The 23,457-nt window shown below is 35.1% G+C and overlaps 1 protein-coding gene across 1 annotated transcript; it reads left to right on the top strand.

Annotated features, from left to right (window-relative positions):
- Positions 1-79: 79 nt before the first annotated feature.
- LOC131627902 (uncharacterized) lies at positions 80-895 on the top strand. The gene is made up of 2 exons (XM_058898753.1): positions 80-412; positions 504-895. The coding sequence occupies exons 1-2, from the start codon at positions 266-268 to the stop codon at positions 708-710; spliced, it is 354 nt and encodes a 117-aa protein (XP_058754736.1). The 5' UTR covers positions 80-265; the 3' UTR covers positions 711-895.
- Positions 896-23,457: the final 22,562 nt, after the last annotated feature.

The following is a 23,457-nucleotide window of genomic DNA, read 5'->3' as shown; positions in this document are numbered from 1 at the left end:
CCTTCCAAAACGCTGATGTGTCAATAAAAAGGCTTATGTGGCATGACTGACATGGATTTTCACAATTTAAATCCTTTTTCATTATTTGTAAAAATTCTGAATTTTTTTTTTTAAATGATTAAATGGTCAAATCCCTAATTCATTTTCACGTCATTGTTCAAATTCCCCAGAGTTTCCATGACATACTCATCTTCGTTTTTCCTGTTTTTCTCTAATCTCTGTTTCTCCAACATCTCCGTCTTCAAGGAATTGTCCATAATCATCAATGTCACAAGCGAGTTACATGTCGACCTCTAGCTGTGCGTCACGAAGAAGAGAAGTTCGTTGCTTCTGTGACCTTGACTCACCTCTCACTACTTCATGGACGAATGGGAATCCTGGGAGGAGGTTTAATTGGTGTGGGTTATTCAAGGTAAGTGAAGTTCTCTTTCTGTTTGAATCTGTTGTAGGGAGTCTGGTTATCTGGTTGCAGGGAAGGATGCTAACATTATTTGTCAATGCAGTTGCAGGGAAGAAAGGGATGCAATTTCTTTAGTTGGTATGATGACGAAATGTCCGTTCGTGCAAAGAAGGTTATTTTGTCACTAATGAAGAGAATTGATGAACTTAAGCAGAAGGACAATATAAAGTTGAAACAAGATGAGGATTTGAGGAAGAAGCTAAAGTTTTGGCAAGGATTGTTTGCTGCATCTGTTGTGGTCATAATATGATTGATCTGTTTTGTCAGCTTGAAGAATTGAAGGATGTGATACTTAGTTGTTATGTTTAGAATTGAAGGAGGTTATTTTGTCTGCTTTGTTATGTTTTATGTAAGGGTGTGATGTTTAGCTGTTATGTTTGGAATTGAATGAGGTTACTTTGTCTGTTGTTAGGAATTGTGTGGAGATATTTTATATGTTGTGGTGTACTTAATATTGTTTGAATGAAAATGAAGTTGTGTTGAACCAATTTCAACCAATTGTGTACTTAATTGTGTTGAACCAATTGTCAATACAGTGAAGCTTGACACCCTCAAGCAAAGTGATGATTGGTTTCTCCCTTATGCTGAGTATTGCCCTATTGAAAGCTTCACACATGTTATTGACATGCAAATCACATGTTGTGTTAGTGCTAAATGCTGATCTAGTCCATTGTGTAGGTTGGACCTTGGAAATTTCATTGTATGCATCTTCGTTTATGTCCTTCATTTTCTGCATTGTAGAGTTCCAATCTGGAACAGTAGTAGCTCTAGCAGCTTTCCACAACAGTTCCTTTATGTGTGCTCTTGGGAATCTCTTCTTCCAATTTCCATACAGATGTTTGACACATAACTTGTGTTCCACATTCTCACCAAGTCCTTTAATCACCTCCACAAGTCCCTGCCACATTATAGAAACCAAGGTTTTACATACTTATACAAATCAGTATTATACAAATCAGTATTATACAAATCAATATTATACATAATTAAATACATACCTTTTGCTGGTCAGAAATAAATGCATACTGTCTAGGTATAATTTGATTAAGATCTTCCAACAGTAGGTCAACAAACAACTTCCAAGAATCCCTTGTTTCAGCTTCAACCACAACATATGCTATAAGCATTATCTGGTTGTTTCCATCCTTTCCTATAGCTGATATAAGTTGACCACCATGTTCACCTTTCAAGAAACAAGCATCCAATCCAATTAATGGTATACATGTGCTGGCAAATGCAATCTTGCAAGCTTCCAAGCAAATGTAAATCCTTTAAAAAATAGGTCCTATTGCAGACTGTCCACATTTGATAATCACTGTGATATTAGGATTTAACCTTCTAATCTCTTCAGCATAATTTCTTAAGTGTGCATATTTCTCCCTAGCAGCACCCTTTATCAGCTCCAAAGCTCTCTTCTTTGCTCTATATGCTTGAAAATTATTGAGCTTAACATTCCACCTTATAAATGCTTCTTGTGCCAATCCACTTGGTTTGCTGTGAGGAGTGTTCATAATCAATGGAATAAAATTCTTTTCTAGCCATTTAGTTTTAGCCTGTTTATTGCCAGCAGACCTAACACACTCATGTTTTGGTTTCAAAATTTTCACTTGCTAATACTGACTTCCACTCCTTTTAGCAACTAACATATGAAATGGGCAACCTAATTGATATTTCACAAAAACCTTAATTGCATCATTTTTCTTTAACCATATGTTAGTCTTGTTTCCATAACATTATCCTTCACAGCATCTATGATGACTTCCTTTGAGACAACCTGCATACCTAACTCAGACCTAACTGGAACACCATTCTCAAACACTTTGAAAGTTGAAAATTTCCTTTTGTGAACAACTTCATCATCACTTTCAACTAGAGTATGCAGACCACTTTCATCTTGGTCTGACTCTTCATATGCAGCAGCTTGTGATTCAGATTACCACCCTCCTGATTATTGTCAGCAAATGTCTCACTAAGTAACTCATGTGTCCAATTTCATTCTTCTCCTTCAATAGGAATATCTAAGTCAGTTTCACTTTCAACTTCACTTGGAACATAATCCCAATCTTTTTCACTATCAGAATTACTATTAACTTCTTCATCAATTCTTACTCCATTAGGAACTTCCATATTGACATCTTCAGCATCATTATTATCCAAAGGAACATCATCATCCAAATGAACTTCATTACCCATAGGAACTTCAGTACTGACACCACCATCCATAGGAACTTCAGTGTTGACACCACCATCCATAGGAACTTCATTGTTGACACTACCATCTTTAGGAACTTCAGTGTTGACACTACTATCCATAGGAACTTCAGTGTTGACTCCATTAGTTCCTTCTTTCTCAGCATTGCTAACATCTTCAAATAAAGGGACTTCATTGATGACATTATCATCTAAAGGGCCTTCATCACCAAACTCAACTACTTCTGGTATATCCACTTCATGTTCAACAAAGACATCTACTAAGTTATGCCCTTTTGAATCTGCAATAAGCTGCAACAAGTCACCGTCTGAGTTTAATGGCTTGAGTCCACGCTGAAATGAGAGTTTTGGATGTTGGTACCACAAACACTTAAACTTCGTATACCCAACACTAAGGACCAGGCTTTCAATGTCCTTATAGTTCACAAAATCAACATCAACACTAAAATCCATTTCATAAACTAAACCCTCCATGTAATATTTGACGGGAAATAACCATTAATATGTAGCTTCAACCTTTGTACTTCACTTGGCCTGAGAATATCAAGACAACAAAATAACCATCCATACGAAATACATCATAGAAATAGAAACCCTAATTTCTAGTGTGCTGCTTTCTTAAAACCCTAATTGAAACAATAAGCATGAATAGAAATAGAAACCCTAGTCGTAATACATACCTGAATGTATATTACGGGTTATGCTCCTCTCTCCAGTTGCTTACCATGTTCTACAATGGTTCCCCTTTCAACGCTTTTGGAGTGAAGAAGAAGATGTTCCGGGTTCTTGGTTGGAGTAAGAGAACGATAATAAGAGGTGAAATGAAATGGTGAAATGAGTTAGGGATTAGGGCTTAGTGATTAGTTAATTTAATCTTTAAATTTTTTTCAGACTTTTGACAAATAATGAAAATATATTTAAATTGTGAAAATCCATGTCAACCATGCCACATAAGCCTTTTTATTGACACATCAGTATTTTTTAATGGGGGAGTGGAGGTTAGGACCAATTTCGTGGATTAAAAAAAGGTAGGACCATTTTCGTGAGTTGGTTAAAACACGAGGACCAAAAGTGTAATTAAACATACTTTTTTAGGGTGGGTTAAAATTTTAAACCCACATACTCTAATATGACTGTCATGTCTTGTCTCATTTTTTTAATTACAAACATAACATAAAATTTTCAATTTTAGATATTAAAAATAAAGTAGTTGTGGATCCTCCCCGCTCTTTAGTTTTTTTGCGTGACGAACAAGATTTTAAAGCCACACCCTCAACTCTCAATTAGGGGTGTGCAAAATATCCGGTTGTGTGATCCAAATCTATAACCAAATTCATATTCGTTTTAAATATCTGGATATAATTAAATGATTATTAACCGGTTTAGTTATTAACGGTTGGTTATCCGTTCAAATAATCCAGATATAATTAAATGGTTATTATCCGATTAAATTATTTTTGGATTTGGTTATAATCTGATAATTATTCATAACCAAATTTAAATAATTAGTTTAAAATTGATTTTTTATAGAAAGATTATTTAAATTTGGATTTTTAAAAAAACTGGTTATATATTCATAACCAAATTTATAATCTGTTTTATGATCAATTTTGATTGAAATGTGGTTATAGTTATAAATCCACACTATTTAAATGGTCTGAAAATGGTTATAAATTGGTTTTTTAATAATAACCAACCATGTACACCCCTACTCTCAACCATGATTACCAAATTGAGAGAGAAAATGGAGAGGTTCCTATCTCATCAACTATGTCAACTTCATTTCACCCTATTATTTTTGGGCTGGTCCGCCAGACTAAAAAAATCATAGGGTTTGGACCTTAAAATTAGAGCCCTTTTTTCAGGACTTTTTTAGCCCAGCTCTAAAAAGTCTGCTACCCATTAGCGCTAGCCGATATGGACCGTGGGTAGCCCATTAGACCCGCATAATTATAAATTTTAAAAAAATATTAATATTTATATTATCTTACTCCAAAATAGCATATTAATTTTCTCACTTCACTAAATTTCATCTCTATTTTATTCACTCTTTCTCTTTTAATATTATACATTAATATAACCAACATTTTTTCTTATAATAAATATTCAAGTATTATTTTATACAATTTAGACATATATTGTATTTAGAAACACATTATAATATTTATAAGAGATAATATAGTATTTTTATTATGTTTAAAATAATATATAATTTTTAATTTCATTTATAATAAATATTATGGAGTTTTTATTTTAATTTTTTTAAATAAAAAAGTTTTTTTAAAGTCGAGTAGTCCGAAACCCATCTAGAGCCGGACTCGGATAGTAAATCTCGAGTCCATATTTTATAAGACCTTTTTAGCCTAACTCTAAAAAATTTATGACCTGCCTAAATCGATCCGATTAAGACCAGATTGTCCATATTGACAGCTCTATACATAACCTCCATACTTTAGCCAACATTTTCATAAAAGAAAGATAATAAATATCTAGATAATCTAACTCAACGACCTTGGTTGACAAACCTAGTACTCCACGAGGCAAGTCTATTAGAAATAAATATGATTAGAGACAAAAGTAAATGTTCTTTTTTTGGAATTGATTCTTAAAGGCAGATTGTTGGGTTCAAGTCACACATTATCTATGAATAGATAAAACATTAGAGATATAAAAAATAAGTAATTTCATTTGCCTAATATTTTAAAATTTTGGGTAAAAATGTCATGTTTCATCGTAGTCATAGAGCATTAATTCTACTATTGCTACCTCTCCATCACAAACCAAAATACTTAAACGTGAGGGTACCAACTCTAATGTTAACAATGTATTCAACCATATTAAAAAAGGACTATGCCACATTAATACAATCTATTTTTCCTTTCTCTTATTATTTTTTCCCTACACTTATTTTCGGAACTTAGGGTGTGTGTTAGGCCCAATAGAAACAAAAAGAAATCTGTTTGGCTTAAGGACTTTATAATATAGGAGTGTTAGTAGTAATAGTGATGTATCTTTTATTTTCTTTCAAAAGAGGCCCACGGCCCATATTGTCTTAACCCTAGCAGTATTTAAAGCTGCTGTATGTGCTGTTAGAAGGCAGAAATGAAAAGTTGTTTTTAATTTGTATCCTTTTATGCATTCTAGATCTAGTTATAGTTAGAGTAGCCTATCATTGGTGCTTTCATCCTTGATCATCTTAACCTCCCTCATGGCACCTTCTAAACCACCCATTCCACCACACAAAGACATTATTGATGATGCTATCGCGGTTGCGGTGCAGACCTCGCAGCAACATTTGAATGCGGCGCTGTTAGAAACACAACAGCAAATGGACGAGCGCTTTCACAGCACACACGAAGTCATCCAGCAGCTCCGAGCACACATGGACAGCGAATCTCAGTTGGAGACTCAGCGGTATGATGCTCTGGTGGCACTGTTGCAGTCGCTGCCAATACAGCGGGAGCAGCTTTCTGCTTCAGGCCAATCTACGGTTCTTTCTTCAGGTATTACCCATTCAACCCCTTCTCCACCAACTGTTACATCAGCCCCAAATTCTATTCTGACTACACCTATTCATACACCCCTCCACCCCACACCAACCCACACCTTTGCTGCTACCCCGACCTCTATCCCATATCAACCACCTTACCTCACCACCGCTCCTCCCCCACCACCCTTTCCCCCGTATTCCCCTTTTACACAGCCAGCTCCATCTTTTTCCTTAAACCAAACCCCACATACCCAACTACCACCTCATATACAATACCAACAGCTATCAAATATCCCACCCTTGCCTACTTTTCGTTCCCCGAAACTTGAGCTGGCCCTTTTTGATGGCACAAATCCACTAGAATGGCTATTCCAAGCTGATCAATTCTTTGGATTTTATAACTTACCACCTGAAAATAGATTGTCTATGATTTCCTTTTATATGAAGGGAGATGCTTTGGGCTGGTTTAAATGGATGCACCAGAATCGCTTATTGACTGATTGGTTTTCGTTTACAAAAGCCCTTGAATTACGTTTTGGTCCTTCTACGTTTGAAAACCATCAAGCGGAATTGTTTAAATTAAAACAGGATGGGACTGTTGTGGAGTATCAAACTAAGTTTGAAAAGTTGGGTAATCAAGTTGTAGGTTTACCACTCGAAGCAATTTTAAATTGTTTTATTTCTGGGTTATCTTCGGATATTCGTCATGAATTAGCAATTCTAAAACCAGTGAACATATCTCAGGCCATTGGCCTTGCAAAGCTCATCGAGTCTAAGTTGAAAGAAACGAAACCCAAACTACCTAAACCCTTTGCTGGCCCATTCACAAAACCCAACAACAGCACCACATTTTACCCACAAAACAAAACATTCCCAACCATCAATACAGCAAACACCCTTTTACCGAAACAAACCCCTAACCCTTCCACCCGTTTACCTATCAAGCGCCTCTCACCTTCTCAACTACAAGAACGCAGAGCTCAAGGCCTATGTTTTAATTGTGATGAAAAATTTGTTGTTGGTCATAAGTGTTCAACCAACAAGTTTCTCCTACTTTTAGGGGATGAGGATATAGAAGACACTAATGACGAATGCGAACAGCCTGTCCAACAACAAGAACAAAATCTGGGTGACACATACTTTCAACTATCTACACTTGCTGCCACAGGGCAGTTTTCTCCACAAACACTCAAATTCAAAGGGCATATTGGAGGGCTTCCCGTCATGGTTCTGGTTGACACGGGCAGTACCCACAACATCTTACAACCTAGAATTGCCCATCATCTCAATCTTCCCACAACACCTATAAACCAATTCTCAGTGATGGTAGGGAATGGATCACATATCCAAGGTGAAGGAATTTGTGAAGAGGTCCAAATTGTCTTACAAAACAAACCTTTCACCTTGCCTTTTTACTTACTTCCCATAGAAGGGGCGGATGTTGTTCTAGGAATGGCTTGGTTGAGAACTTTGGGCCCCATCCAAGCTGACTTTTCTATACCCTCCATAACCTTTACCCACCAAACTAAACCTATTACCTTAACTGGCGATCCATCCCAACAACCAACAATTTCCAGCTTTCACCAATTCTGTCACCTTATCCATACCAACTCCATCGCCTCTTTCCATTTAATGATCTGCCAGCCAATCTCACCTTCACCCACACCCAAAATTCCTCCCTCATCCACCTTAGACAGCCTGCCTCCTAATATCCATCCCCTTATAACTAAGCTCATTCATCGGTATGAAACCATTTTTCAGATCCCAACATCCTTACCACCAATTAGACCACATGACCACCGTATCACCCTTCTCCCAAACACTCCCCCAATCAACGTCAAACCTTACCGTTACCCTCACTCTCAAAAGGAGGCTATGACTAACCTAATACAAGAAATGTTAGCAAATGGAACAATTATACCCAGCAACAGCCCCTTTTCCTCACCCGTTATTTTAGTAAAAAAGAAGGACGGCACTTGGCGATTTTGTGTGGATTACCGTGCCCTCAACGCTGTCACCATAAAAGATAAATTCCCAATACCCACCATAGATGAACTCTTGGATGAACTTGGTTCAGCCACAATTTTCACTAAGATAGACCTACGTTCTGGCTATCACCAGATCCGGCTTGCATCGGAGGATACATACAAAACAGCTTTTCGCACTTTCGACGGGCATTATGAATTCCTAGTAATGCCCTTCGATCTCACAAACGCACCCTCTACTTTTCAATCAGCAATGAACGACCTATTACGACCATACCTACGGCGGTTTGTTTTAGTTTTCTTTGATGACATTCTTGTTTACAGCAATAATTTCAACGATCACTTAACTCACTTACAGATTGTTTTTGATTTACTTTAAACTCATTCTTTTTTTGTCAAAGTGTCCAAGTGTGTTTTTGCAGCTAATAAAATTGATTATCTTGGCCATGTCATATCTAAAGAAGGAGTTGCTCCTGATCCTGAAAAGGTGAAAGCCATTTGCGATTGGCCTCCACCGCGTTCACTCACGACACTCCGTGGATTTTTAGGCCTCACCAGATTTTATAGAAGATTTGTTAAGAATTATGCCACACTCGCCGCTCCGCTCACCGACCTGTTGCGTTCCACTAAATTGAAATGGAGTACAGAGGCTGAATTAGCCTTTACAGAATTGAAAAAGAAAATGACCGACATGCCGGTCTTGGTTCTACCAGATTTTACAAAAACTTTTGTGATCGAAACGGATGCATCTGGAGTAGCCATCGGAGCAGTGTTATCTCAAGACTCTCATCCAATAGCGTTCTTCAGCAGAAAAATGTGTGGCCGCATGCAGTCAGCATCAGTCTATGTTCGCGAAATGTTTGCTATCACCGAGGCTGTCAAAAAGTGGAGGCAATATATCATTGGTCAGAAGTTTCACATCTATACTGATCAGAAAAGTTTAAGAAACTTGTTGTTACAAAAGATCCAAACCCCAGAACAACAGAAATGGGCAACAAAACTACAGGGATTTAATTTCGAGATCTTTTACAAACCTGGGAAGTCGAATGTGGTCGCTGACGCCTTGAGTAGAAAATTTGAAGCTGACTGACCGCAACTTTTGTCCATGTCCTCTCCAGTTTTGGATCTACTTCAAACTCTTCGCCATTTCTACAAAAGTGATAGTCTGGGTAAGGATCTGATTCAACAGAATACAGTCAATACGGCAGAGAGAAATCATTACAAGTTTTCAAACGGGCTTCTGTACTACAAAGATAGAATTTTCATACCTGATATCAACCAACTCCGCAAGAACCTACTTCATGAATACCACGCGACTCCCTCAGCTGGACACTCGGGTGTAAGGGCCACTCTAGCACGTCTGGTTGCAGCATTTCGTTGGCCAGGGGTTCACCTCGCAGTGAAACAGATGATTAAACATTGTGACATTTGCCAGCATAATAAATACGTGACTCAAAAGAAAAAAGGGCTTTTACAACCTTTACCTATTCCAAACAAAGTCTGGGAGGACCTCTCAATGGATTTCATCACGCATCTTCCCAACTCTTTCGGCCACACCACTGTTTGGGTCATTTGTGACCGCTTGACAAAGTTTGTACACTTCATTGCTTTACCCTCAAAATTCTCCGCAAAAGATTTGGCTTCCCGTTTTACTGTCGAAGTGTTTCGTCTTCATGGAATACCAAAATCCATCATCTCCGACCGTGATTCGTTATTCCTTAGCAACTTCTGGAAAGAATTTTTCAAGCTCCAAGGTACTACATTAAAATACAGCTCGTCTTATCATCCAGAAACCGATGGACAGACAGAAGTAGTAAATAGGTCACTGGAAACATACCTTCGGTGTTTTGCCAACGATCACCCTCGTCACTGGTATAAATTCCTACACCTTGCGGAGTACTGGTTTAACACCTCCTTCCATACAGCCATCCAAATGACCCCGTTCAAAGCACTTTATGGTCGAGATCCACCGCCTATTCCGGACTATGTCAATGGCACCACATCCGATAACACCGTAGATCTGTCACTACAACAAAGAGATCAGATTATTTCAGATCTAAAGGCAAACTTAATAAAGAGTAGAGTGAAGATGGAAAAGCAAGCCAACACTTCGCGCGTGGAGTTTACCTTTAACGTTGGTGACTTGGTTTTGCTGAAGCTGCAACCGTATCGCCAGACAATAGTTTCCTCCCGGAGTTCGCAGAAGCTTTCTCAACGATTCTTTGGCCCTTACAGAGTGATAAAACGCATCGGCCAAGTCGCGTATATGCTGGATCTGCCTTCGTCCTCCCGGATCCACCCAGTGGTGCACGTTTCTTTGTTGAGACCATACTACAAAGATGAAATGGCTACGACACTTAGACACCCATCGTTTCCGTTCTCCATCCCTTATCATGAGGGACCAACTAACAAACAAAGATTACATGAAGAGATCGGTGGAAAGTTTTGGTGTGAACAAGAGAAACAAGGAGACTCTAGAGTTGAAATGGATATAGGTAAAACAGAAAATGAGCAAATGGGAGAGGAAGAGTTTAGGAGAACTTGGTACGACAGAAGACAACTTCAAAATGAAAGTGAAAAGGAAACCAAAGACCTAAGTACTTCCCCACTTGTACTTCAGGGTATCCAAAGTCCCGTTTCGGTGGCCCATGCGATCAAAGCCACGCGTCTCACAACCTTTTCATCTCCACCGAACACGCGTCCCAACAGCTGTATTCCATCAGCTTTTGGAAAGTCTTACACGCCAACCCACGTGACCGCATGGAAACAAGGAAATCTCACTGCTCAAGACAGATTTTCTCCATCCTTATCTTCTGAGTCTCAATCCCAGCCACACATCCGGATTCCCTTATCTCTTCCCCACACTTCTTCCACTTACCCCTCTGCGGTCCAACCACAAGCTGCCACGCTTCCCTTAGGTTCTCCAACGGCTACTTCACTTTTGGATCAAATTTCGGGCAGTCCCCACATTCAGCCCAAAGTTATGGATTGCAGACTGAACCTTGAGGACAAGGTTCCTCATGGGGCCGGGAGTATTGTTAGGCCCAATAGAAACAAAAAGAAATCTGTTTGGCTTAATGACTTTATAATATAGGAGTGTTAGTAGTAATAGTGATGTATCTTTTATTTTCTTTCAAAAGAGGCCCACGGCCCATATTGTCTTAACCCTAGCAGTATTTAAAGCTGCTGTATGTGCTGTTAGAAGGCAGAAATGAAAAGTTGTTTTTAATTTGTATCCTTTTATGCATTCTAGATCTAGTTATAGTTAGAGTAGCCTATCAGTGTGTTGTTTGATGGATTAAATTTACAATCCTAAGAAAGTTATTCTTAGGAATGCTAATCCTTAGAAAATAGTTTCCATCAATTTGTTTGACAAATTATCTAGGTTTCTAAGTATATTTCAAAATGTGAGTAGTTATAGGTGGTTACTTTTTATTCCTATGGGAATGTTAGATTCCTACCCATTAACATGAGAATAAATCCTTAAAATTTTATGAGTAAATTTTATTCTAAGGAATAAAAGTACCTAAAATCCTATTTAAACAAACATGAGAATATGAGATTCTCAACTTCACACTCCCAAAAATCCTATTTAAATTCATGAAACAAACACCCATTTAAAAAAAATTAAAGATCAGAAGACCAAACCGTAAAGAAATATTTTTGGAACCATGAAATCTTTTATTATTGCACTCGGTTATGAAATCATATCGTACGACTTCAAGTACCTAGTTGCTCTTTTTTAATTACCAATTTACTATGATGTGAATTTGTTGATGCTAGTATAGTCAATAGGGTGGTGCCCTTGGTTCAATTTATTTTCTTAGTGCATTCATTCATTTCTTACAATTAATTATTCCTTTAAACAAACCACGGGTCAGTATTTCTTTTTTGACCCAAACTGGTCAATTTTCTACATTAAAGAGTTTTATATATTGCTCATTCATTTATTTTTTCTCTAGAGATCCTAGAAGGCTGCTTGCTTCTTTTTTTAGCCAACAACTTTATGTTCCAAAATCTGTTAATTCTCACCTAAGGAGGAAATTTACAAATAAATGCATTCATAATGTAAACTCACAACTAGGGAGGGTTACTTATGTAAAGAATGGAAACCATAACAATTTTCGTTTGTTACCCTCTTATCAGGTCAAGTCAACGGTCTCCCATCTTTTGGGACTATATATCTTTCTAAATATTATAATTGTAATTTGAGGTTGGTGCAATATTACCCTGCTAACAATTTATATTGAATAGATAGGCAAATTGATTATTAAAATTAGAGGAATTAAAGACCCGTTTGTTTTGTTTTTTAAAAAATGATTTTTATAGTATTATATAATTTTGTTTAAAAAGAGTTATAATTTTTTTTTTATAAAAGCTTCAAATAAAAATTTAGTATGAATAGTTATTATTAAAATTTATTTTAGCTATTTTATTGAAACTTTTTTTTGGATATTAAAATTTTAAAAATCACTTAATTTTGAAGCTATTTCAAATAGGTTTTCATAAAAATTTTTGAAATACAACTTTTAAAAAAATTGTGATTTTGACTGTTTTGATCTTCAATAATTTTTCTTTATGTTGTATGATGTCAAAATTAGTGTTTCAATTTAGAAAAAACGAGTATAAAAAACTTTTAATATTTTAAAATAATCTTTAATTTACAATAATTTTTTAAAAATTTATTTATTACAAATTAAAATGTATATATATTATTGAAGATAAAAAACAATTAAAAAATAATTTTTTTCGAAAAGATATATTTTAAAAATATTTTTTTATAAAAAAATTTGATTTTTTTTTGAAATTTAAGTATTTTTTGAAATTTTGATATAAAAATATAATAAAATGATAAAATATTTAAAATAACATTTCAAGATTAATTATTTAAATCAATTTTTTATATAAAAAATTTAAATTTTTTTAAAAATAAGATATGTAATAATATAAAATTCATTTTAAAAAAGAGCTGAATAAAATGGGCCCTATATATAATTTTAGTTATAAAAAAAATCTTCAAATTCATAGACAAGTCGTTATTTAAGCGGATTTAACTTGCTACCCCCAAGTTGAATCTGACACCCCAACTCCTATTTTCTTTGTATTTCCTCCAATTTAATAGTCAAATTCTAGACGAAATTAGGGGCAAAATTAATAAAAAATAAGGGTGTGAAAATTAAAATAGATGAGTATCCAATAGTTCAGACAGACCCAACCCAATTAATTTTATATGAATTATAATAAAAAAAATTTTAAAAATTAATTATGCTATAGTGTTATAGACCGGATGATGTTTCATCTTTCCCCTCTTTGTCTTTAACGGTTGGTACTTCAAGATATATATTTAATCATTATTATTAAATATTATAATAATAAGAGTTTTATATTCTTGCAATTTATGCTTTCAAAAATTTATAATTGATTAGACCTTATAGCGACATTATAATTTTTCACATATTATAAAATCAAACAAGAAATCATGGGCGTTTAAATTTAATTAAAAGGTAAGAGTAATACAAATTGAAATGTATAAAAATGATGAGTTTTACAATGTTGTCAAATTAGAGAGTTCAAGCAAAATTAATTTGTCAATATGAGAAATTATCTAAGTTTTCCACATAATAAATAACATTAAAATTTTTGGGTTTTTTTAAGAAATAAGTTGAAAATGTTCAACTATTATTTTGTTAACTTTTGAGGGATTATATTTTATGTCCCTCATTTTTTATTTTCTTTTTTATTGAATAAATTATCTTTAATAAAAATAATATTAAAATTAATGTATAAGTAAATTTATAGTTATAAAATAAAATAAATGCATAATAATTTGAAATTTCAACTCAATTATAGATACTATAATAAACCAATATAAAAACTAAAGTGAAAAAAAACTATTTGAATTTTTAGAGTTTTTTAGTTTTCTCAAGGGCACTATAAATTAATGTACACGTTTACAATTGAACATTTACTATTGTTCACTATAAATAGATTTAACAAAAACTAAAGACAATTGGAATACTCTTTATTTCCTTATCATCTTTTTTTTAGAGTACAAGTTAAAAAAGGCAAGGTACTCGAAATCATGGGCGGAGTTACAGCTCAGCGAATGTCCGCGCTCAACCACTCCTTTCGTTGTATACTCCCCACTTAATAGTTGATTTTTAGACAATACCAAGGGCAAAATTAGTAATTTTTAGACAAAATTAAGGACAAAATCAGTAAAAACATGGCGTGAAATTTTTGGACAAAATCAAGAGATTTTTTTTTAGATAAAATCAAGAGCAAAATTAATAGAGACATGATATAAAATTAGTAAAAACAAGGTGTAAACTTTTTGCCCAGGCTCCATAAAATTTCTGGGGCCGCCACTGCCCAAATTTAATGAAAAATCCATAATATACTTGCTTAAAGTATCTGCCATTTTTAAAATTCACTTAAACCAATAGAAAATTTTAGAATCTCTCAGACAATACTTAAAATTTCAAGTAGCTATTAGAAATTCTTCAAAAAAGTAATGAAATATCGAAAAAAGTTGAAATTGCCGGAAATTTTTTTCCGAAATTTTAAAATTTCTGCAAAATCCTACCGGAATTTGTTATCAATAATTTTAAAATTTCCGAATTTTATTGAGTTAATTTGTACCAAAAATTTTAAATTTTTCGTAGGCCAATTCTTTTTTTTTTTTTGAAAATGGTGGAAAGTTCAATTGGGGATGCCAAATTTCAAATGACTTGCAAAAATTTTCGAAAATTTCTTTAGTCACCTTCCTATAGGGGTCACCCCCAGCGAAAATCCCAAAATACCCCTGCTTCGGAAATGAACTTCCGAAGCGCTTTTTTTTTTAAAAAAAATTTCCACAATTCGGAAGTGCATCTCCGAAAACACCTCATGGGGGGTGTCTTCGGAGATGAACTTCCGAAAACACCTCATGGGGGGTGTCTTCGGAAATGAACTTCCGAATTATGCAGAAACTGTGTTTTTTTTTAATGTTTTTTCTTAACAGTCTCACATTTTAATTAAACGCAAACGCCAAATAAAATAAGCAACAGATAAACTGAAAATACTAATATGATAAATCAAATCCAAATAATATATACAAGCCGAAAATAATAATAATACTGTTCGAAAGATACAATCCGAAATCAAAAAATAAATAAACTCGACCCCTACTGGGTATGCCTAACCCTCTCACCCTGGGCCCTCCTCTGTCGCCTGTACCCCGCCGCACGGCCCGCATCAGTGACGATCATCTCCATCACGGCGACTGCCTCTGGACCGCCCTGATCAACGATACCTCAATCCAACGCGTCCCGCCCAAGCATCTCTATCCGCTAGCAGATCGGCATGAGATCAATGGCGTGGTCATCTTCGGCCTGCTGGTTCTCCAGGATCTCCTCGTGTGCTGGCCTAGGAGCGCCGGGAACGTCGGGTCTCACCAGAGGATGGGACACCCGGTAGAACCATGTGACGTACCCCTCCTCACTGTGCCAGTCCTGTGTGACCCGAGTGAGACGGTACTCCTGCGGTACCACATGATGCTGCCAGTCTGCCCATATGGCAGTGAGCTGCACTCGGGTCACTGTGTCGGGAGCAGCCTCAAAGGGTGACCTAGGTATCCGCTGCACGAATCCGAACTGACGCATGCACCGCTCAGGGAGATACCAGACCATGATGCCGGTCCCGCATGCCAACCGGCCTGAATATAAAGCAATGCCGTCAAAGGGGACAATCTGAGCGTAGTCGACGAACGACCTCCAGGTGACGTCGTCGTGCATCGTGCGGTCCAAGTACAAACGGTATGGTCCCACCACATCGTTCCCCCTCTGGAGAGCGTATCTGGCGGCCCTGGGCATGGCGTCCACGTATGCAGGATCGTAGCGGAAGCTGTGGATGCGGGAGAAGTAGGAGATGATCCAGCTCTGAAACACAAACACGATAATGTATTAAAAATAAATACGAAACATAAATAAATAAATAAATACGATAATGTATTAAAATAAGACGTACCGTAAGTAGTGTGCAGGATCCGACCAACTGCCTCGTCCTCCAGTTGGAGGCCTCATTCAGCTTCTGGTAGAGGTATGCCAGAGTAGCTGCCCCCCAGTTCCACTGGTGAACGGTATCCAGGTCCATGAAGTAGCGGAGGTAGGTCACGTCGACGTACCTGACACTCTTGTCCATAAAGCATGCAACGCCTACCACATGCATGTACCAGCACCGGAGAGCGCAGCCGCGGTGATACTGTGTGAATAGCTCGTCACCCTCACCCTCAGCCTTGGCAGCCGCGTCCAGGTGGTGCTCAAAATAGCAGCTCAGTGTGGTGAACCAGACATGAGGCCCAGATGTTGTGGCGCACTCAAAGTGGGCAACCTCGTGCTCCATGCCCAAATAGAGCGTCATCCACTCAATGGCCTCGACCCTCTGGATCTTGGAGTGGGTCAACAGCGACCCCCTAATCGGCAGGTGGAGAAGACACTGCACGTCATGCAAGGTGATCGTCATCTCCCCAACTGGCAAGTGGAAAGAGGACGTCTCCTTGTGCCAGCGCTCCACAAATGCCCCCTGCATGCCGGTGCTGATGATGGTGTACCCCGTCATGCAGAGCCCGCTAAGCCCTGAACCTCGCACATGGTCGTTAAACCACTCAGCTGTTGGTTTAAATAGACTGAAAATCTTCCAGGCGTGGTTCACCATTTTCAACGGCTCTCGCTCCTGTTACAAAAAAACAAATAAGCAACATATATTAAATAAGCGACAAATAAACGGTTAAATTATAAAAAATGGTGACAATTAAACGGTTAAATTATAAAAAATACCTCTCCCTCCCTGATACGTCGAGCGACGTGATCGTGGTAGCTAATCAGCACAGAGGTGTCAAAGGGCCCTCCCGGATAGCCGTCCTCCTGCTCATCATCCTCCCCGGCTGGAGGGTCAACATCCGGTACCCCCTCCGGCTCGTGGTAGGGCACTGCCGCCACCTCCTCCTCCTCTCGCTGGCGGGAAGAAGATGCCCGAGCTAGCCGACTCCTAGATCCTGAAGCAGATGAACCCTCTCCCTCGCCTACGGGAACTAGCACACGGCGTCCCCGACCCTGCCCCCGTCCCTGGGTCGACGCCAGCTGCGCCGCCGCCCGCTCGTGTCTAGCCGACGCAGTTTGGGTCTCCCTACCCTGTCTGATGCGTGCTGGTTGGTTGCCTGACATGTTCCTGTAAACAATCGAAATCGATTAATATGCGAGACAAATGAAAAAACAAAAAAAAAATACACTTCTGATACAGTTCGGAAGTTCATTTCCGAAAACTGGGATGGAGGTGTTTTCGGAAATGAACTTCCGAAACACCCCTGCGCAGAGCTTCTCTGCAACCTCCAATGGCAGACCCCAAAAACCTAAACCAAAACTATTTTTATGCCTACTAAACATCCTAATATCAGTACTAACCTATCTTAATGTGATTTTTTCAGTTTCTAAACACCCTAATAGAGTTTATTCAAATAGATCTAAAACTTGAAAAAACAATGATAAACTTACCAATTAGTGTTTGATGATGAGTTTGGTTGAGTTTGGAAGAAGAGTTTGGCAACCTCTGATACTTCACACTTGCTTTTGCAGAATTTTTGCAATGAGTATGAGTTTAGAAGAAGATTAGGGTAAATGATTTGGGGGAGGGGGCTGTTTTGCTTAATCTGCAAAACGCGCATTATTTCGGAAGTTCATTTCCGAAATGCTGTTTTCGGAAATGAACTTCCGAAACAAGACAATTTTTTCAAAAAAAAGGCGCTTTCGGAGATGCATCTCCGAAAACACCTTTTTCTTGCATTTCGGAGATGAACTTCCGATGTCAGGGGTAGTTTGGGTTTTTCACCAGAGGTGGGCTAGAGAGTTGGGAGGTTGGCAAAGAAATAGTCAAATTTTCTTCGGACAATTTATTTCATTTTGACCAGGAGCATTTTTGACAAGTTAAAACCTCCTTATCAAGCTACACACCCATAGAGCATTATTGCCACTCTACTTCTCATTCTTAATATGCATTGCATTGTTTTAAATTAGAAGAAGAATGATTAAGGTAAGATATAATATCTTAAATTTGCATTGTTTTAAATTAGAAGAATGATTAAGGTAATATATAATATCTTAACATGCATATGTGCACAAAGGGAAATGGCCAACGTCACAGGCCTGACATATGCATTTTGAGGCAAGATAAACTTCTCGTGCAGAGGGTTCTTAATGAGTGAGACCTTCATCTTAGAGTCATGGTTATCGACCATAAACACTTGCTCATACCTAAACATCTCCACTGGACGGATATTTTATCTGGACCATGTTTCTTTTTACATATGGTACACATCGGTAATTACATGCATAAATCCATTTTTGTAGTACCGTGTGATGAGTCACGAGGATAAGCATCCACATTCGGTCAAGAACAAGTCATAAGTGAAAGAGACATTATATATTCACTCAAGTAATGTGAGACTTCCAACTCACACTTGCATCCACATTGATGATGACAATACTAGAAGTCAAACAACTGCTGAAGATAGCTCAAGCGGTCAAAGATGCACAAGATGATTGATCAAACTATTCTCCTAAATCAAGATAGACATTTGTTTTAAAGTCAATATTGTAGTCGAACGACTCTCAAGTGAAGACTTAGGGTTTATGATCACCGGAGATTTAAACTTTCAATCTCTCATTTGACAGTAATTAACATAGAGATATCTCAAATGTCATAAAAAAGCTCGTCTGATCGTGTGTGTCTGAGTGATCAATTTATTCTAAAATAGAAAGACATTTCTAAAAACATCCTTGCTAAACCAAAAATAAAACTATTTCTACAAATAGATTGATTCCATAGTCAATTCATTAAAGTGCTGAGAATTCTCTTGAGACTTACACATAAATCATTTCCGAACCAAAAATTAACTATTTGAAAGTTGAAAGTGTCATAGAAATAGAAGTATTTGAATTTTTTTTTTTTTTTGGATTGTATTTGAAATTCTTTTATTAACATTTACATCTATTAATAACAAAATGAAATAGTTTTATTAATATAACAAGTGTGATTAAAAAAACTTTACGCTATCCATACATATAAATTAAATCCTTTAGTAATACTCTAGAAATATATAAGAGTATCTATATATTTTGTAGGCGCATACTGTATCAGTACTTCCACTGACAGAGTAACGGTTCTGTTGTTAAAGTTCAAGTCTTCTATTGTTCTATACATGCATCTTGTAAAAATATTGTTCTTTGCATCTTTTCATTTATTTATTTTTTCTCTAGAGATTCTAGGCTGCTGCTTTTTTGAGCCAACAACTTTATGTTCCAAAATGTGAAAATTCTCAACTAAAGAGGAAACCTTCAAAAGTTTTTGAGCCAACAACTTTTGAAGTCATTCATAATGTAAACTCACAACTAAGGAGGGTATTCATGTAAATAATAGAAACAATGTTCTTCCTTACCCTCACATCTGGTCCAGTCAATGGTCTCTCTTTGTTTTGGTCTATATATACTTTTTTTAAATAATAATTGTAATTTGTGGTTGGTGCAATATTTGCTAGCAATTTTGTTGAATAGATAGACATATTGATTCTTAAAATTATGGGGCATTAAATGGTCCTTTCATCAACTTTTATAGCTAGAGTTTATAATATGACAGATTAATTTAATATGTGGCCCGTTAATCTCATATGATATGTTTTTAAAAGTAACTAGTAACAAACCCGTGCATACGCACGGGTTCGTTACACGCATTTGGATATATCATTTATTTTAAATAAAATATTAAAAAAGAAAAAATATTTAAATAACTAATTGATTATTTCGTATATAAAAATATTTATATCAATAATAGATTTTTTCCCGTATACCATTTTTGGATCAATAACTTTAATCATAAATATCATTTCTCGTAATATTTGAATCAATAATAGATTTTTTTCCCGTATACATACTTCATTTTTGTTTAGGTATCATTTACCAAAATATTTGGATCAATAGTAAATTTCGTATATAAAAATATTTAGATCAATAGTAGATTTTTTCCCGTATACCATTTTTGAATAAAAATATTTGAATCATAAATACTATTTTCCGAAAATAATAGATTTTATATATGTATACAAATATTATTTTTGTTTATGTATCATTTACAAAAATATTTGGATCAATATTAAATTTTCGTATATAAAAATATTTAGATTAATAATAGATATTTTCCCGTATACCATTTTTTAATAAAAAATATTTGATCATAAATACAATTTCTCGTATATAAAAATATTTAGATCAATAATAGATTTTTTCCCGTATACAAATTTCATTTTTGTTTAGGTATCATTTACAAAAACATTTGGATCAATAGTAAATTTCGTATATAAAAATATTTAGATCATTAGTAGATTTTTTCCCGTATACCATTTTTTAATAAAAAATATTTGGATCATAAATACCATTTTTTCGTAAATAATAGACTTTTTTCCGTATACAAATATTATTTTTGTTTAGTTATCATTTACAAAATATTTGGATCAATATTAAATTTTTGTATATAAAAATATATAGATCAATAATAGATTTTTTCCTGTATACAATTTTTGGATAAAAAATATTTGATCATAAATATCATTTCTCGTATTTAAATTTTTTTTATCAATTATAGTTTTTTTGCCGTATACAGACTTCATTTTTTTTTAGGTATCATTTATAAAAAAAAATTGGATCAGTAATAAATTTCATATATTAAAATATTTAGATAGATAGTAAATTTTTTCCCGTATACCATTTTTTAATAAAAAATATTTGGATCATAAATACTATTTTTCGTAAATAATAGATTTTTTCCGTATACAAATATTATTTTTGTTTAGATATCATTTATAAAAACATTTGGATCAATATTAAATTTTTGTATAAAAATATTTAGATGAGTAATAGATTCTTTTTCCGTATACCATTTTTGGATCAAAAATATTTGATCATAAATACCATTTCTCGTATATAAAAATATTTAGTTTAATAATAGATTTTTTTTTCCGTATACAGATTTCATTTTTGTTTAGGTATCATTTACAAAAATATTTGGATCAATAGTAAATTTCGTATATAAAAATATTTAGATAAATAGTAAAATTTTTCCCGTATACCATTTTTAAATAAAAAATATTTGGATCATTAATACCATTTTCGTAAATAATAGATTTTTTTCTGTATACAAATATTATTTTATTTTAGGTATCATTTATACAAATATTTGGATCAATATTCAGTTTTCGTATATAAAAATATTTTGATCAATAATAAATTTTTTAAATAAATTTTTCCCGTATACCATTTTTGAATAAAAAATATTTGGATTATAAATACTATTTTTCGTATAGAAAAATATATAGACCAATAATAGATTTTTTTTGTGGAAGAAAGAAGTGAGAAAGTGATGAAAAAAAGAGAATGAAGAGAGATTTGGTAAGTTTGATAAAATATGAGAGTTGTATTATTTTAATAATACAATTAAGAACTTTAGTGTGCAAAGACCAAATAAAGGCAATTTTAATGTGGTGGCAAAAAATCAACTTAGGGTATTTTAGACTTTTCCACAGCCATTAACTTTCTTATATTATAGATACATCGACACTTCACCCAGACCTATTATGTCAATACTAGTTAGACTGTGTACAATTGTAGTTATATAAAACTTTCAAAATTTTATGGACACAAATCCTTATTTGGGTACTCCAACCATAGAGTATCCCAACATAGCCAATCTAGTTATGAATCTTAACATGTATTGCATTGTTTAAATTAGAGAGAAATGACAAATGAACAAAAACGATTAAGACACGATAGAATATCATAATATGCATCAATGCGCAAAGGGACATGACAGGCATCGCGGGCCAAACATACGGAGTTTAGAGCAAGGAAAACATCTCGCATAGAGGGTTCTCAATAAATAGGGACCTTTATCTCAGAGTCATGATTATTAGTGTAACACCCTAATTTTTGAATCGACATAAATAAGAAAATTCAGAAAATAAATTCAATCAATTAGAGTGTCATGCATTATCCACCAATCATAAAAATCAAAACAAAACATTCTTTTGATAATGCACAACGGAATAACAGATAAGTTTGACATAGAAGTCTCATCAATCACAAACTAGTCATAATTAATTTAACAACTTCAAAATAATATAAAACATACAATAAAAACAACAAAAGAACAACTCGTCTCCAGTGTTACATATCATAGCGACTCCACTAAGACCCAATGAATAAGTAACTAAGGAGACATCGACACCATCCTTTACCTCAAGCAAACGTCTACTTCTTAACCTGAGTGTACCCTAAAGCGGCACAAACACCACAACAAACAAAAAAGAGTGAGAATTAGGGGTGTTCATTGGTTCAGACTAATCCGAACCAAATCAAACCATAGAGTTTGGATTAGACATTTTTTCAGTTCAGGCAAGAGCTGGACCAAACTAATGAAATCCGATGACAATTGGTTCGGGCATCGAGTTTTCAATTTTCTACCCGCAAACCCGTCTACCCGAACCAACCATAATTAATTATCATGCAAATTACTACCAAGCATTTAACTTCAAGAAGAAAAAAGTGAAATGTCGTATGTGGACGAGTTATGCTATTTTAATTTGATAATAGAAAATTGTTAGTGTATTGTGCTAACTGGGCATAGAACTATGAAACACATTCATTATCATATTGACTCAAGTGACTAATTATAGATTCTAAACTCTTTATGTTAGATGTTTTTGTTGTTAGATATTTTTGAATATATTATGAAAAATTATTAGTCTAGTATATATAATTGAATACCATTAATACTATATATATATATTTTTATATTATTGTGAAAATTTAATATCCGTAAATAAGTCATTTTTTCAAATATTTTTTTTGCATTTTGTTTAATCTATCTGATCAATCAAATTCAAACCAATTAGTTGTTTCTCGGCCCGGTTTGGTTTGACTTTTATCACAAAAATTTGCAAATCCAATTTAAACCATTCCATATAATTTTAATCAGTTTGGATATCGAATTCTCCCAAAACTGAACCAAACCGGCCCGCGAACACCCTTAGTGAGAATACACTCAAAATATGGTAGCGGTGCAATACAAAGCAATGGTAGCATAATCACATAATCTTCAATTACACACGATATTCACAACCATCATTAATCACATAAAGTATTCTCAACCATCCAAAAACATCATGATTATTCAATTGCATAAGCAGAAATGAATGCAAATGTACTCAACACCTCGACTTTATATGCATG

Source organism: Vicia villosa, unplaced genomic scaffold, assembly GCF_029867415.1.
Source record: "Vicia villosa cultivar HV-30 ecotype Madison, WI unplaced genomic scaffold, Vvil1.0 ctg.000412F_1_1_3, whole genome shotgun sequence".
Taxonomy (NCBI): Eukaryota; Viridiplantae; Streptophyta; class Magnoliopsida; order Fabales; family Fabaceae; genus Vicia; species Vicia villosa.
This window is presented reverse-complemented; position numbering and strand designations above follow the sequence as displayed.